A 17,522-nucleotide genomic window follows, 5' to 3' on the forward strand; every position below is an offset into this window, starting at 1 on the left:
AATGACTGTATTTGCCATTTATCCCGCTGTAAATTAGCCATAACCCCTGTTTTGGTGAACTGGTGATTCTGTTTCCGGGAGAGTTGATCAACACTTAAATGAGGGGACTGTCTTCCTTCTTTTCTCTTATTGTTGCTATCCTTTATATAAATGTCCCTTTCTCTGTTGTCCGTACAAACAGTTTAACCTGTTTGGATTCACTGATGGTATAGAGTAGGTGTGGACTGCTTAAACTAGACTTTTCACCATCACTACTGAAGCCCATGAGGCCTCTAAATCTCATGATGTTGCTGTGTTTGTCTGTTACACTGCAGCTTTACCTGAAGTCATAGATTTTCCAAAGATCTATTAAACATGGGCTCACAGTCTTACTACTCACTTTATTAATGTAATCCGTCATATTTAATATCATGTATATTGTATCATTTCCAGTCATTCTATCTCAAAACTCAATTGTGAGAGAATTTTAATGAATCAGTTTCATCTCCTTACTTCTACCAGGAGAAGAGAAAATAATGAAAAATGAAGCTGCTCTGTTTAACCTGATTATGAGCTGCGTGTGATAGTAGTGTTGGAACAGGAATATTATGTAAGCAGCTTGTCTCAGTCAGCTGTCTTTATCAGAAACAGATACAAATTCTCAGCAATAATGGGAGCAGGACAACAAAAATGAATGTGGTTCTGGCACAACGATAATTCAAGGATGCTGTATGTTTCTGAAATAAATATGGCTTGTTAAATAAATTAAACTTTTTAATCTTAAACCCCGTGTCCAACGACACATTAGTTTAAGACATGAAACAGGAGAAACTTCAATGTTCTTGTGAGAAACTGGGTCATTGCAGCAGCAACATGGAATTAAAACACAGAAATGTAAAATAGGAATATAGCAGCTTGAGGGTATAAAGCACAATGTAGCTGAAAACAATAATGCCTTGAATATAGTTAGGAATAATTTTCAAAGTATAAAAAAGTTAATTACAGCTTTTGAGGGTGTAGAAAACAAACATTTCTATCCTGTTTCTACTGTCTTTGAATGCTTTCTAATCTCCTCTTGTCTTCTCATTTTCTTCTCTCCTTTCCCTTCATTTCCACTTTCTGTCTTGTTCTGTCTCTGTGCTCTCCAGTCTGAGGGCAGCAGGCCTCTCCTGCCCAAGCTAGATTTAGAGCAGTGGTACCAGGAGCTGATGGCTGGCTCCAGCCAGCTCTGTCCTCCCGCTCTGCCAGCCAAGTCGCTGTCAGGCCGCAGGCCTGTGCTGCAGGTACAGGGTCTTCTTTTGTCTTTCTCCTCATGTTTTTTTCACTCATTTCTCTGCTGTTTCTGTGTGCTCTTATACCTCTGCCAGTATTCAAGCTGCTGTTGACTCATTTCCAGAGCAGGAAGTTGAATTTGTGTTTGTGTGTGTGAATAGTGGATTCAGGAGGTATTCAGCTCCCTTTTTTGCACAGTTGAATTAAGATTCAAGTGAAATCTACTAGTCACATTGTGCAGTATATTTACCTTTAAAAGGATAAAAATGTCATTTTTCATCATCAGCCTGCACCCAATACCACACGAAGACACTAGCAATACATGGTCGTAGAAATGTTTGCCAGTTAATAAAAAATCCAATCTGAAATATTCTAATTAATTATTAATAATTAATAATTATCAATAATTGATTAGCATATTGCATAATAATTATCTTTATTTATTTTGCTGTTGCACCCCAGTGTGGACACTCAAAATAAAAGTAGAGGCACATCTCCAGGATAGTAAAAGCAGACAGGATGCACCTCCAGCACCATAATGAGTGCATCCCGTGACAGGATGCCGTCTTAATCCACTGTATACAAAGCAAAAGCTCTTTAATGTTTGGTGTTTCTTTTGTTGTTTATCTTGTTGTATGCTGCCTCTTGACTCAGTCGTTATCAAAAATGAGAACTAGCTTTCAACTAACTTACCTGGTAAAATAAAGGTTAAATAAATAAATTTAACATTGCTGCAGTCACATCATATGAAAAAGTTTACAATGACAACTCTTACAGCCTCCTTAAACAACTAGAGAATCAAGTTCAGCTCAGCTTTCAACAACTCTGAGCATTAAAAACTGTCTGACAAATAAAAACAAACTATGTTAAGGAATTATTTTGTGAACACAGCCATTTGAAGAGATAGTACAGGTCACGACTCCATGCTGCAGCTTTTTGTTGTCTGGAATTTTAACGTTTGCTTTGGTGTAAAACATGAAGTCAATTTATGTGCGTGAGATTGGAATAAAGCTGAGAGTCTTTGCCTGAAGCCGAAGACTACAGAAAACTTCAATCACCACTTAAATAAAGTTTGAGTGTGTGAACACTTTCAAGTCATTACTTTGAACATGAAGTCGTTGCAGCATTAAGTTAAATGAAGCTGATCAAACAGCCGTTCAGCAGGAGGGACTAGGCTGCCTCTCCAGGTGTCTGTGTGAGTGTGTTACGCTGCAGCCTAAATCATACAATGTCTGACGGCTCTTTGATAGTTTTCATGTTGTCTTTGATACCAAAATAAACCACTAATTGAACCGTAAGTTTGTTTTTTTTTTATTTCTAGCATTTTATCTTAATATCAGTGTTTCATAGTACTCCCAGCATAATGCCAGTCGTGCTTCTAACTGCTGTTCTCCTGCAGGAACTTACAACTCATTTGTGGTGGAGTTCAGTTGTATTTCTAACATTGTTCCTAAACGCTCTATCTGCTATCACATGGCTTTGTTTTAACGTCTTCACTGCCTTATATTGACCTGTTTGTGCTTTTTGTGTGCTCCTTAGGTGTTCCGCTCTAAACTGGACAGTGATCCAGGTGTGTCTCTCTATCAACCTAAATCAGGCTCTGCATCCCCTCTTCAGCACGGAGCAGCAACTCTGGGACGCAACACGACCTCCAAGGTAGGCTGCTCACGTAAAATATTTAATGGTTATCTTTTGGACAATGTGGACCACACGTGAACAATGAACACAATGGCGCTTTAATTGGGACATTGTGTCTGACTCGGCAGAGCCCCCTGCTGGCAGTTGGCAGCACTGGAAGTCTGCCCAGGAACCTGGCTGCAACCCTGCAGGACATCGAGACCAAGAGGCAGATCGCTCTGCAGCAGAAAGGTACCTGACCTGGTCTGCCTCAACATTGCAGAATTTGCCAGTATTTCATTTATCATACTCTACTGTTCAAAAGTTGGGGTCATCCAGACAATTTCATGTTTTCCATGAAAACTCATACTTTTATTCATGTGCTAACATAATTGCACAAGGGTTTTCTAATCGTCAGTTAGCCTTTCAACACCATTAGCTAACACAATGTAGCATTAGAACACAGGAGTACTCATCTCTGTTGTACACTGTATTTTTTCATGTAAGGCAGATGTAAGACTAGATGTAACTCTGACACAATGTAGTCCTGATTAATGCTCTAATTATTTCAAACAAATCATTTACCATAAATGAATAAAAAATGTAGGACATCTGTGGCAAGTTTAGTTAGTTGTTACTGAATCATTACATGATATTCATAGTACCATTCAAAAATTTGGGGTCACTTAGAAATGTCCTTATTTCTGAAAGAAAAGCATTTTTTCAATGAAGATGACATTAAATGAATCAGAAATCCAGTATAGACATTGTTAATGTGGTAAATGACTATTCTAGCTGGAAACAGCTGATTTTTAATGGAATATCTACATAGAGGTACAGAGGAACATTTCCAGCAACCATCACTCCTGTGTTCTAATGCTACATTGTGTTAGCTAATGGTGTTGAAAGTAGGGATGTACCGATCCACTTTTTTTCACTTCCAGTCCGATACCTGAATTTGGATATTTATCGATACCGATACTATTCCAATACCAGAGCTCTGTTTGCTTTAATATTATTATTATCATTACTGTTGATTTTATATGAGGCTGTAATAAACTCCTCTCTACAGATAAGTATGATATTGATTTGTTGATGCTGCAAGAGCCAGTATACTTAATTTGTGCTGTTCAGATGAAGCAGCACTTTGTATTTTATTTGGTGAGGGGTATTTATTTATTTTCAGGGTGGAATTTTTCCTGTTAACAGGATTTCTTGTTTTTCTGACCTTATATGTACCTTAAGTTGCCTTTTGGGACATATGTGTATACATTCGTACATATTTCCACACAGCAGACCTAGAATGAAAAGTTGGTTAGCCACAGTGCTGCTCTGCTTGCCTGTTAGCTGGCTGCAAACTGTGGAATGGATTTCCTGAACGGAAGTGTGTCTCATAACTCCGTGTCTCATTGACACACGCCTCCGTTCAGGAAATCCATTCCACATTTTGCAGCCAGCTAACAGAGCAACCGACAGGGGATCACTGTGGAGTCATTTCAGCAGAAAGCGTTAAGGCACAGATGTGGATCATGGATTGGAAATCTCTGCAGATTGGATCGGAAATATCCGATCCGTGAATTACGTTGGTATCGGAACCCGATACCGATACTGGGTCGGATAGGCCTCATCAGATTCAGATTCACTTTATTGTCATTGCAACAAGTGCAACGAAAGGTAAGGTGCAGGCCATACAGTGCAAAATACAAAATATATATAAAAGCTTTGTAATAATAAAAACAAAAACACAAAATGACAAGATGGATTTAAAATTAAAAAGGCACCGTTAAAACATGGGTTGAGGTGTTTACATAAGAGCAGAGAAAAACTGTAGTTTGTATCCCTAGTTGAAAGGCTAATTGATGATGAGAAAACCCTTGCGTTACGATGTTAGCCACGTATAAAAGTGTGAGTTTTCATTAGAAAACATGAAATTGTCTGGGTGACCCCAAACTTTTGACCGGTAGTGTAGATAAAACAACATTGTCGCATGTTTTGATAACGAGTACACAGTGTAGCGGACAAATGGATCATCAGTTGTTTGCGTTGGTTATTGTAAACCCTGCTTCTCCTCTCCTCTCTGTATGTATGTGTGTGGCATCAGAAGGAGAACAGCTCCTTATGCGTTAGTGCTGTGTGACTAAGTGGATCAGAGGAAAGCAGTCTGGTGTTTTTGCTCAGCTGGCTGCCACCCACAGATGCTGGGATGGAAACTGCAGCTGGTCACATTTGTCAGCATCTGCAGTTTAGGTTTCTCATGTGTGCCTGTGTCTGTCTGTGACTTGTTTCTTCCTGCACTGCTGCACCACAGAGCCCCTGACCTCCAGACAGAACACCACAGAGGGAAGCTCAGCAGGTAGATGGATCAACACGTCCAGGAGTCGATGATTTCTGAAGTTTTCTTCATTTCGTTCAATGGAATTGAGCCTTGTTTGTTCACCTTCTGTCTTTCCGTAAATCACAGGCAGGGTCTGAAATCAGCTGTTTTCCTGCAAACTAAATTATTGAGAACTATCTTTTGTTCACCTCTAATCACTCAAAACATCTAAATTTACCTGCAGGGTTTCAGTTCATCCTACAGGTGAATGAATTAAAAGCATCCTGTGTTTAGTTAACCACCAAGACACAATAGAAGCAGAGATTTAAATACCTTGTCTTTGCTACATAACAATCTGGCAGCCAATCAACAACCTTAGCTTGAAGGCTTCACCATAGGTAAAGACCAAAGAGTGTATGTACCAAAAAAAAAAAAAAAAAAAATCAAGGGTTATTCAGCCTGACAGGTTACTTCTGTTGTTTTATCCATCAAAGGTAACATTTACCACAAGTTGACACTTGGCTGCTGTTAATTTCAGACCCTGTCTTCACCTAACCCTCTTCTCTTTAGTCTTCTCTTTGCCTCCTTTCTCTCTGGTGTGTCATTAACTCTTCTCCCCCAAAGATTTCTTTTCATCTTTTCTTTGTCTGTAACATTGAATCCTCTTTCTTCTCCCATCAATCTTCTATGAACGTTCCTGCTGGAGAATAAATCTTGCATGTTCAGTCTTCAGTGAGCTCCTCCTTTGGAGCTGAGCTCTTTCCAGATGTACTGTATCTGCCCATTATCAGCTGCACAGCAGCATGGATTTGAAATGTGAGAAGTTGGGATAGATACTTAACTTTTGCCTCCACCTTGTGAGACTGGATTTTTGTAATTTTCCTCGAGCTTGTATTACTGAGAGAGCACATACTTGTATGTGTGGTGCATGATTATGGTCTCTTACGTTGTGGGCTGGTGCTGGTGATGGTTTACATTTAGTGGGTCTTCAGTGTTTGATGCTTGGGAAGACCTATTTACAGCCAGCGTGTTGGTTTCTGTAGGAAACAAACAGACCTGCTGAGTTGTTTATCGTGTTGCTTGCAGGGTGACCGTTCAGTCATTGTTCCGTCTTCCACCTCACATCAAAAATGCGAATGAATCCACTGATCAGGTTTCCCCTCCTCCCTCCAGGTCAGCAGGTGATCGAAGAGCAGCGTCGTCGTCTGGCCGAGCTCAAACAGAGAGCAGCGGCTGAGGCTCAGTGCCAGTGGGAGGCTCTCCACGGCTCTCAGCCCCACCTCATGTCTTCATCCTCCTCATCGCCCTCCTACTCTCCCGTCATGGCCTACAGCCCCGCGCTGAGCCACAGCTCTGTCGGCCCTCCTCCTCTGGTTCACCACTCCATCCTGCACCACCAGCCGCCGTCAGCCGGAGAGCAGCCCTACGATACGCTGAGCCTGGAGAGCTCAGACAGCATGGACACCAGCGTGTCCACGGGGAATAACTCGGCCTGCTCGCCTGATAACATGTCCAGGTATGACAGGAGAGCAGATGCACACAGACGTGGACAGAACATACTGATAAGGGATCGGCTCACGTTGCTTGTTTGTACAGTCAAGTCACTGACAGCCTTTGAAGCTGAATTTAATAGAAGTGCTTACATATGTAAAGATACGATCTGTACTCCTCAGAGTATGTTGGAGAAGACATGAGGGAGGAGTGGAGTAAACACACATCAGTAAAAATGTCAGGTGTTTGGACATCAGCCTTTGGCAAAAACGTAACAGCTGATAGATTTGTGTCAGTGTTCCAAGGCTTTTTGATCTGACTGGAATTCCATCAAGCCTGTCAACATTTTTATTGATAACCACAAACCCTCCACTGCTAATCATTCATTTCAGAACACTAAAACTAAAACACGTTATCTAAAAATGTACATTCCTGTTTTTGTTTTTTTTGTTCTTTTTTACCAGTACTGCCACTAAATAACACCTTGCAGTTGTGTCATTACTGTCTCATGTAGCAAATATCAGAATGGCTGCTGAAACAGTTAATCAGTTAGTTGATTGACTTACTGAATAGGAAACTTCTTTGACTTTCTTGACAACTACTTATTTATTTAATTTTTAAGCCAAAATCCCAACAAACATTTTGGGTTGAGCTGTGAGTAAAGTGAATATCATTAGGTTTTGGACCCAAACAAAGCATCCATCCATCATCTGTACACTGCTTAATCCTCATTAGGGTCATGGGGGGCTGGAGTCTATCCCAGCTGACTGAGGGTGAAGGCAGGGTTCACCCTGGACAGATCACCAGTCTATCACAGGGCTACACATAGAGACAAACACTCACACTCACATTCACACCTACAGACAACTTAGAATCACCAATTAACCTCAGCATGTTTTTGGACTGTGGGACGAAGCTGGAGAACCTGGAGAAAATCCACACATGCACAGAGAGAACATGCAAACTCCATGCAGAAAGATCCCAGGCCGGGACACGAACGGGATCTACTAGCTGGAAGGCGACAGTACTAACCACCAAACCACTGTGCAGCCCACACAAACAAAACATGATATTTGTAAATGTCACATTGAAGGGTTTCTCATAGAATCTCAAACATTAAACAAGTAGCATCGAAAAGAAGCAACAGATTATTTAATAATTAATTAGTCAAATGTTCAAGCACACTATGCCATGGGAATGCTGTTCGAAATTAAATCCTGGCTCCGAGCGCCTTCATCCAAACATATCACTATTCATATGTAACTACTGGATGAAATATTCTGATTGGATGCTAACACACACACACAAACCCAATCCAAAGAGACACACACAGACCGATAATCTTCAGACTCCCCACCAGTTAAAGTCTTTATCATCAGGTCTGTTAACATGGAGACCATCTGTGAGTGTGGCCAAGCTGTGTGCTGTATTACAGCAGACCACACCACAGCGTGCTCTCAGCTGCAGCAGTCATTGCTCAAACATCTTTTACAGCTCTCAGGAGTAATATTCCTAATGGTTTGTGGAATGACGTTAATGTATCCTGTAATGAACGGTGCAGAGTGGAGGCAGGAGCGATGGAGGAAACAGGGAAGAAGCAAAGTTTATGAAGCAAATTAGGGCTGAGACACTCACTGTTTCTCACAGTAACCGGAAGGTTTTTTTGTTATAAAAGTGAGGCCCCATATTGATTAATTAACCAATACTGGATATTAATGAAAGCTTCAAATTAAATGGGACTTTGTATTAAAATTTCATTCTGCCAGTTCAGTGTTCAGTCACCCTCTGAACCTAGAGGTAAAAACTGCTAAAATTTGACCATTCATCAGAGTCAGACAACAGAATGAATTGTTTTTTTTTTTTTTAACTTTTAACAAACCTTAAACTAGTCATCTGTGATATGCAGTTTGGTTGGTACAGTAAGCCAAATCATTTGGAGTTTGTACAAGATTGTGTGAAAAAGAAAAAATCCTGTACACCTCATTGCCACAAGAAGCCATGACTGACTCAACAACAATCATTTGCAAACATTCAGGGTCTTCTCAGCTGACCTGCAGACTGAAGACAGATCAGGAAACAAATTAGTGAGATTGGGGGGGAAATAAAAAATGCTTCATCAACAAAATTAATGCAGTATGTCACAAAAACAGTTCACTGGAGATTAAGTTGTCAGCAAGTTGTTAGGATACAGATTCAGCATGAAGAAGTATCTTTCTGGGACTGATGTGCAGAGCAGCATGAAACACACTGCGTTCACATACACTGTTGTTCAAAAGTTTGGGGTCACCCAGGCAATTTCATGTTTTCCATGAAAACTCACACTTTTATTCATGTGTTAACATAACTGCACAAGAGTTTTCTAATCACCAGTTAGTCTTTCAACACCATTAGCTAACACAATGTAGCATTAGAACACAGGAGTGATGGTTGCTGGAAATGTTCCTCTGTACCTCTATGCAGATATTCCATTAAAAATCAGCTGTTTCCAGCTAGAATAGTCATTTACCACATTAACAATGTCTAGACTGGATTTATGATTCATTTAATGTTAACTTTATTGAAAAAATGCTTTTCTTTCAGAAATAAGGACATTCCTAAGTGACTCCAAACTTTTTACTGGTAGTGTAGATATGTTAACCACCATCTTTCTCCAGAATCACACTCCACCTTTTAGTGATATGCTGTTATGTAGCTTGTTGAGTGTAGCTGTTGTTGCTTATGATGTAAATGACTGAACAGGTGAACTTCATTTGGTGGCTCTGTGTTTTTTTTGTTTGACGTCAGTGTTGGAGGAGTGGACGCTCTGAAGATTGAGGAGATGGAGAAAATGCTGAAGGAGGCGCAGCTGGAGAAAGCCAGACTTATTGAATCGCGGGTAAGACACACCATCCAGAGAGGAGCCCATCCTGAATCCATACGTAGTGACTGATGAGTTTGTGCAGTGTTCGATAACTTTGAATTGAATATGAATTTGAAAAATAAAGCTCCATGACTGTAACTCTAAGCCGTTTATTGGCCTTCAGATGCCTTTTTGTTTTTGTGCCCTGATGAAGTAGCTCATTCTGAAAGGCCATTATAGATAATCCATCTTCTGCTCCAAAGCTTCTCTCCCACAGCTCTGTTGTTACTGGCTCTGAAAGTCCATTACATCTTCAGAAAATTCCTTTTCTAATCGAGGTTTAAGGACAGAGATGTCATAAGTAAATGTGAAAATCACTGTGTAAAGTTTCTGTTGTTTTTATTGTCAAATTTGTAGAAAAACTATACTTGTTATCATCAGTATATTTTTATAATTTCCTCCTTCTGTTTGCCTTTTTCACTTTTAGGCTTTCTGACTTTGCATGTCTGCTGAATGTTTATGTATGTACGTGTGTTTTTCTGTCTATCAATCTGATCATAACTTCTCCAAAAAAAAAACCCCAAAAGCTTTCTGTTAAAAGAATGGAGCTCTGTGGTGGGGCTGCATGGTGGCCAGCAGTGGGAGTTTGTGCTCAGCTCCCAGCAGAACATGTACATAAATGTATGAATGTGGAGCTAAGTTCTGACTGGGAAAAAAAATAACATGCGTGCTCTGCAAAGCCGTTCCACAGATCAAAAAAAATATTTAATGAAAGCTCTCTCCTCCAGGAACGAGAGAGCCTGGCTCGCCGTCAGATGCTGGAGGAGGAGAGGAGGAGGAGGGAGGAGGCAGAGAAAAGACTGCAGGATGAAACTTTCCACCGGCAGCAGCTAGTGGAGAAGGAGGTCAAAATGAGGGCCAAGAACTTCTCTCAGGTCAGTAAAATGAGACATAATTGAGGCTGCATGGTGGAAAAGTGTAAAATTACTCCACCTGTCAGCTAAAAGCGTAGCAGAAACCCTGGAGTTTTTTTGGACTGGTGCTGCTGCAAGCTGATATTTTGTGTCAGTTTTCAGCATCATTAAATTAGACAATCTTCAGTCTTATCAAAAATAACCCCACCTCTATGTTCAGACATTCTAACCTCTGTATGTAAGCAACTGCTGTTCTGTATGTCTCTCTACAGAAGACAAAGATGCAAAAAATTTACATTTTAATACATGTAAAGTTTGATTAGAATATATTGTTTGAGATGGAAGTCGAGTTGCACAGTGGATTGGTAGTTAGCGCTTTGGCCTTGCAGCTAGAAGATCCCTGGTTTGCGTCCCGGCCTTCCCAGGATCTTTCTGCATGGAGTTTGCATGTTCTCCCTGTACATGTGTGGGTTTTCTCCAGGTACTCTGGCTTCCTCAAATAGTCCAAAAACATGCTGAGGTTAATTGGTGATTCTAAATTGTCCATAGGTTTGAATGTGAGTGTGATTGTTTGTCTCTATATGTAGTCCTGTGATAGACTGGTGACCTGTCCAGGGTGTCCCCTGTCTTCACCCTAAGTCAGCTGGGACAGACTCCAGCCCCCAGAGACCCTAATGAGGATTAGATTCAAGACCTTTATTTATCACAAACACCATTGTGCTCCTGTTCTAGACCAAACAATAAGAATAATTAGAATAAAGAATAAAAACACACAAGAAATGCATATATATATATATATATATATATATATATATATATATATATATATATATATATATATATATACACATGAATATACACATAGATAGAAATAAACGAGTAAATGTATAAATCAAAGCGTCAAAGAGTACAAATAATATATATATGTGCATGGTATATATATATATATATATATATATATATATATATATATATATATATATATATATATATACAAGATATTGAACAGAATATGCAGGTTTGATTGTCTATTGTTTCAGGTTCAGCAGTTGGACCATCTGTGGGAAGAAGCTTGTCCTCATCCTCTCTGTTTGCCTTCAGGCAGCGCTAACGCCGCCCTGTCGGCAGCAGAGAGAACAGCCTGTGGCTGGGGTGGGTGGGTTCAGCAGCAATCTTCCTGGCCTTTCACCTGCATCATTTGTTGTAAATGTCCTGCAGGTTGGGGAGGGTGGTTGTGATGGTGATTAAGCGGTGTCTCGATGATGGATGGATGAAGCCAAGCTGTGTCATGTGTTGTCTCTCTCTGTTGTTGTTGACCCTCCTGTGCTTGTGTCTGATGCTCTTTCCCTCTAGGCCCGTCCAATGACTCGCTACCTGCCCATCAGGAAGGAGGAGTTCGACCTGCGCACACATGTAGAGTCATCAGGCCACAGTGTGGAGACGTGCTACCACGTCATCCTCACTGAGAAGATGTGCAAGGGCTACCTGGTGAAGATGGGAGGCAAGATCAAGTCCTGGAAGAAACGCTGGTTCGTCTTCGACCGCCTCAAAAGGACCTTCTCCTACTATGTTGGTGAGACACACCGTTCTTGTTCTTCTGGGTTTCAGTGTGTGCTGCTGGCAGCTGCTCTGCTCTGCACTTTGTAGAGCACTTAAAATTTGTCTGGGTGGTGCTTTTTTCTTTTTTATGTCTTTATTGCCAATTCAGCAGTAGAATGAGATGACAGAAGACTTGAACTGAAGAACAGCGTCCCTGGGTGATGCTTTTCTGTCTGTTCAGCACAGTAGTACATTTTCTGTTCATGTAGCCCAGCCCAAGATTCTTGAAGATACAAACTGCTGATCTTCTTCAGATTAGCCCTGCTGCGAAAGTTTCCCTGAGATAATATCAGTCCAAGGAGATGAAAGTTCTCATCCTCGATGCCTGTTCTCTCAAAGTGAAACATGAAAGACTTGCAGTATATTAAAGCAGAACAAAACCTTGCATTTGTGCAGCTCCTCTACCAGCTACAGCCTCACACATGTTGCTGCCAGGCTCTTGAAGGGGTCATCATAGCTTGCCCAGACAGTGACTCTGGTTCAGCACTGTGTCTGTTTTACAGATGATTTAGGGTGACGTCAGCTTCTGTACCAAATGTACACTACCGTTCAAATGTTTAGGGTCACTTAGAAATGTCCTTATTTTTGAAAGAAAAGCAATTTTTTTCAGTAAAGATAACATTAAATGAATCATAAATCCAGTCTAGACATTGTTAATGTGGTAAATGACTATTCTAGCTGGAAACAGCTGATTTTTAATGGAATATCTCCATAGGGGTACAGAGGAACATTTTCAGCAACCATCACTCCTGTGTTCTAATGCTACATTGTGTTAGCTAATGGTGTTGAAAGGCTAATTGATGATTAGAAAACCCTTGTGCAGTTATGTTAGCACATTAATAAAAGTGAGTTTTCATGGAAAACATAACATTATCTGGGTGACCCCAAACTTTTGAACAGTAGTGTATATTAGTTTCACTTTGTAGCTATTTATTTTTGTTTGTGGCAGAAATCAGCAAAAACAGCTGAGTTCAGCAGGGCTTCTTTTAGGCTTCCTACCTCAGGCAACCTGATGAAACTCTGTCTCAGCAACATTAAGGCTTCAGTCAAGTCATAATGGAGAGCTCTCAGGGTTTAGTCATTTCATTTAGAAGAATATCTGGTGTTAGTTCACATTTTAAATGTCTTGAACTCAAATATAACTTTCACTTTTCAAGCATAATTGCCTAAAAATAAGAGTTTTAAAATTGTATTTTATGCTAAATGTTACTCTGTGACTAAGCAGAAACAAATAGGTTTGCCATCTGAGCTACACAAAGTATAAATGTAGATGAATTTAAAGAGTTTTTGAAAAGTTTTACGTTTGTTTTATGTGTTGAAGTTTGGTTTACTAAACCCTACCGAGGGTTTCTTTGTGACATGAGTGAAGTGAAATGTTGAGCTCAATAGCATGACGAGAAGAAGAAACTACTGCAGATTGAAATTGTAATCCAGATATGTAGAAAAACCACAGGAACACGTTATAATCTAATGTAATACAACACGGCCACCCACAGCCAGTTACAACAGTCTTGACAGTCTGATATGGTCACCGATGTCTTCACACACTGCAGTAGAACAGTACCTAGTAACAAGTAAAATTAATGCACATGTTATTACAGAAAAATCCCCTCAGGGGCGCCCAGATAGTTCAGCTGGCTGAGTGGACGACCCATAAGCAGAGGCTATAGTCCCCAACACAGTGGTCATGTGTTTGAATCCACCTCATGGCCAGTTACAACATATCCTTCCCTCACTCTTCTGCCCATGTTTCCTGTCTCTTTCTGTCTAGACTGGATTTCTGATTCACTTAATGTTATCTTCATTGAAAAAAACTGCTTTTCTTTCAAAAATAAGGACATTTCTAAGCGACCTCAAACTTCTGAATGGTAGTGTAACTTTGATAGACAGAGACACGTTTTTAAAAGTTTAGTCAGCGCTCAAAAGGGGTTTTAATACTGTGTCATAGTGTTTAAACAACATTTTACTGGTGCATTTGGTTGTAGTTGAGCTACTTTTATATACTGTACAAGAGTGCATCATATTTTCTAAGTTCCTCGTGTTTCTTATAATTGATCTCAACTTCAAAAGCAAGTAGTAACCAAAGCTCAAATCAATGTAGTGCCGTGAGAGTACAACATTTTTCTTTCAAATGTAGCAGAGTTGAAAGATACAATAGCAGAAAATGTGAATAATCAAGGAAAGTCCAGGTATTTCAAACCTGACCTTCGGTTCTTGTACATGTGTAACGTTCCCCCACTGACTGCGTTTTATTGTGACGTCCTGTTAATGTGTCCATCCTGTGTTAATGGCGCTGCGATGCATTGAAGTCCTCTGTGTGTGTGCAGGAAGATTTAGTTTTGCAAAGCTTGGGGTTGTTTTTGTGTTACATCAGTCAGCAACAGCCAAAATATTGTAGAAAAAATATGTAAATATGAGAGACTGTAGAATGGAAAAGCGGCTGCAGTGAGCTGAACACTGAACATGTAAAGTGGCAGAAATGTTCTGCTGTGGATGAGTGACAGTCAGAACATGTGTCCTCCAGACCTTGAGCAGAATTGCATGTAGTATGTAGCATGCACGCTCGTGTAATTTGATCCTGTGCTGCGAGCTCTGGGACACTTGTTCGCTGTCAGGCCTTTGAAGTCCTCAGAAGGTTCCGCTTAAAGCTGCTTAAAGCGTACCTTGTTGAAAGTGAGCCAGCGTGAGGAGGTGTACTGAGATTACTTTGGCAGTAGTTAAAATGCGCTCGGCGCTGCGCTCTCTGAGGAGGCTGATTGAGATGCATCGCTTGCCCTTGTCTCTTGACCTTGAACGATGAGTAACAGGAGGTGACGAGCATAAGTCATGAGCGCCGCTAATTCATGTTAATCAACCTCAACCACAAGCAGAGTTTTGGTAATTTACATGCAGTCAAATGAGATCCGATTGCAGGGCTATTTGAATGCTAAAGAGGTCATTAGCAGATAATAGCTGCGTATTAAAACCAAAGTGTTATTCCTCGAAATGAAGCCCCGCGTTTCTACCTACTACTCTTAAGTTGGCTTGTGGAGTGTTTGTGCCTGGAGGTAGAGAGGGGTGTTGAGTTCCCCACCGGTTCCTTACTGCAGTTCTGCAGTGGCTGATGAAACAAACTGCAATGATGTACCAGAGTAGCGTAAGAATGCAGTCAAGTCTGAAAATACAATGAAGCACCACTGGTTTAAAAACAGAGAAAAAGTGCTGTGCTTGTCTTTTTCCATCCATCATCACAGACTATAAATTGGTCATGATCAAAGTTTGATTCCTTCTTTTTTTAATGACCGTATCGTGTGTTCTCTCCGTCCTGATTCTAGGTGACATGGAAGCAGTGCGCCTCTGCTTTTCCAGCCAAGAAAAGTCTGTCTTTGTCAAATTATTTCAGTCTCTGACCAAACCCACGTTGTTTTCCTTCCCACAGACAAACATGAGACCAAGCTGAAGGGTGTGATCTACTTCCAGGCTATAGAAGAGGTTTATTACGATCACCTGCGCAGTGCCACAAAGGTATGCTGGGAATGAGTCGTTTCTCACGTTAATTCTCATCCTACGTTCTCTTTAATTTCACACGTTTTTTTGCGCACTCTGTGTTTTGCTTCATTTTTTCTTGTTTTGTGCTTTTGCTTTGGCCGGCTGCTGTCACAGAAGGGATTTTTCAACCTGAATATGACCAGTGTATGTATCCACGCTTTCTGTTCCCCCGTCTCACCCCACTGAGCCTAGTGTGTCCAAACTGTTAGTGCTACGTAGAGAAGAGAGGAGAGGGTTTGTGGCTCCTGATGCATGGTTCAAATGTAGTGAGCGGCCTGAAGCCTGAAATCCTCACAAGTGTGATAGTTTGAATTGCTAATCCTGCTTGTTCCCTCTGTCTATCCCAGTGATCCCAGTATAAACCAGTGGAGTGATTAGAAAATAAGAGCTTCCTCTAACAGAGAAATGTGTCTGTGCTGTGTGTTTTAAGAAGTGTTACGTTTGTATGAAAGAAGCTGAGCAGAGGAATCCAGGTAAGGTCCATACCTGCTGATTGCTTCATATTAAGAAGTTATTTTTAGTCCTTTAAAGGTTTGATAGAAGAACAACCTGATTTGATCTCCCTTTCCTTTTTCATTTATTTTCAAAGAAACCTCTCTGCTGAGGAAGTGGTAGTTTCCCTTGTATATAGAGCTGTGGGTGTAGTTTTTGGCCCTGTTTCTGTTCTTTACTATGGGGGCTGCTTGCTGCTTGACTTGAGCCTTGCACGTCTTCTCATTGTTTTTTATCTCCAACATGAAGCTGCTGCTGCCTCCTCATCTTCTGTGTTTGTGTGTGTTTGATGGCCTGTCGCAATGCAGCACACTCTGACAAACTGTGTGGCTCTGATCAACTCTGGAACTTTGATTTTACTTGTCACTTCCAATGTCACATTACAGAGGGAAAAACTTTCAAGTCTGCTGCACTCAGCACACACACAAAGAAAATGTTTTAGAGAAGGAAAAGTGATGCAGATGTTAGGATCAAATACTTTACTAGTCTGCTTGGTTGCTCTTCAGAAGAAAAGACCGCAGTGAGGAAAGCAAATATGCGACGACAATATCTGAAAGTGTCCTTTTCTTTGTGGAATATTACCATCCCCATAGTTCATTGAATCGACAGCTGAGACATCAATAACACCAATACTCCACATGAATGATGATATCTTGTGCTGAGTTCAGTATTGGAAAAAGGTATTTCTCTGTGCAGAGCTGGTCAGTCTTGTATTACCATTGGACTTACAGCTACAGACTCAGAGCTGAGCATCACTTTTACTGAAAAATTGAAAATACCTAGCAACCTTTGCCAAAAGCACTGAGGGCATTTAACAAGTCAAGACTCCTCAATCCTCCTCACAGTTTTTTGCTGCACAATAAAACAAGTAATTCTGTTTATGCATCTACTTCTGTGCAGTTGTAGATTTAATATTTTTATGAGGATGTTTTAAAGCATCTTTAAAGTTGCATTAATTGATAGCTTTAGTCACTTAGTGGCCGAACAACAAGCTTTGAACACAACCTCAATATATTAGCAAACAGTTGATCTATGTGTTCACCACTGACTGTACGTACACTACCATTCAAAGGTTTGGGGTCACCCAGACAATTTCATGTTTTCCATGAAAACTCACACTTTTATTCATCTGCTAACATAATTGCACAAAGGTTTTCTAATCAATTAGCCTTTCAACACCATTAGCTAACACAATGTAGCATTAGAACACAGCAGTGATGGTTGCTGGAAATGTTCCTCTGTACCCCTATGGAGATATTCCATTAATAATCAGCCGTTTCCAACTAGCCATTTACCACATTAACAATGTCTAGACTGGATTTCTGATTCATTTAATGTTATCTTCATTGAAAAAAAACTGCTTTTCTTTTAAAAATAAGGACATTTCTAAGTGACCTGAAACTTTTGAACGGGAGTGTAAAAGATGGACGTAGCCGCCATATTTGAAAAGTGAGGCCAATGAAGTGCCTCAAACCTG

At 40.5% G+C, this 17,522-nt stretch overlaps 1 protein-coding gene across 25 annotated transcripts in view; it reads left to right on the forward strand.

Annotated features, from left to right (window-relative positions):
- The window catches only part of phldb1b (pleckstrin homology-like domain, family B, member 1b), a 153,744-nt gene that overhangs the window by 130,565 nt on the left and 5,657 nt on the right, over positions 1-17,522 (forward strand). For 13 of the 25 annotated variants that reach the window (XM_055012306.1, XM_055012307.1, XM_055012308.1 and 10 more), the window contains 10 exons: positions 1,128-1,262; positions 2,791-2,907; positions 3,018-3,120; positions 5,177-5,221; positions 6,356-6,698; positions 9,458-9,548; positions 10,301-10,447; positions 11,780-11,999; positions 15,444-15,529; positions 15,668-15,697. In XM_055012306.1, coding sequence (XP_054868281.1) covers positions 1,128-1,262; positions 2,791-2,907; positions 3,018-3,120; positions 5,177-5,221; positions 6,356-6,698; positions 9,458-9,548; positions 10,301-10,447; positions 11,780-11,999; positions 15,444-15,529; positions 15,668-15,697 — 1,317 coding nt within the window. The remainder of the gene's footprint in view (positions 1-1,127; positions 1,263-2,790; positions 2,908-3,017; positions 3,121-5,176; positions 5,222-6,355; positions 6,699-9,457; positions 9,549-10,300; positions 10,448-11,779; positions 12,000-15,443; positions 15,530-15,667; positions 15,698-17,522) is intronic. The other 12 variants (XM_035950196.2, XM_035950182.2, XM_035950197.2 and 9 more) reach the window with 4 other exon arrangements.

This window comes from Amphiprion ocellaris, chromosome 7, assembly GCF_022539595.1.
Source record: "Amphiprion ocellaris isolate individual 3 ecotype Okinawa chromosome 7, ASM2253959v1, whole genome shotgun sequence".
NCBI lineage: Eukaryota > Metazoa > Chordata > Actinopteri > Pomacentridae > Amphiprion > Amphiprion ocellaris.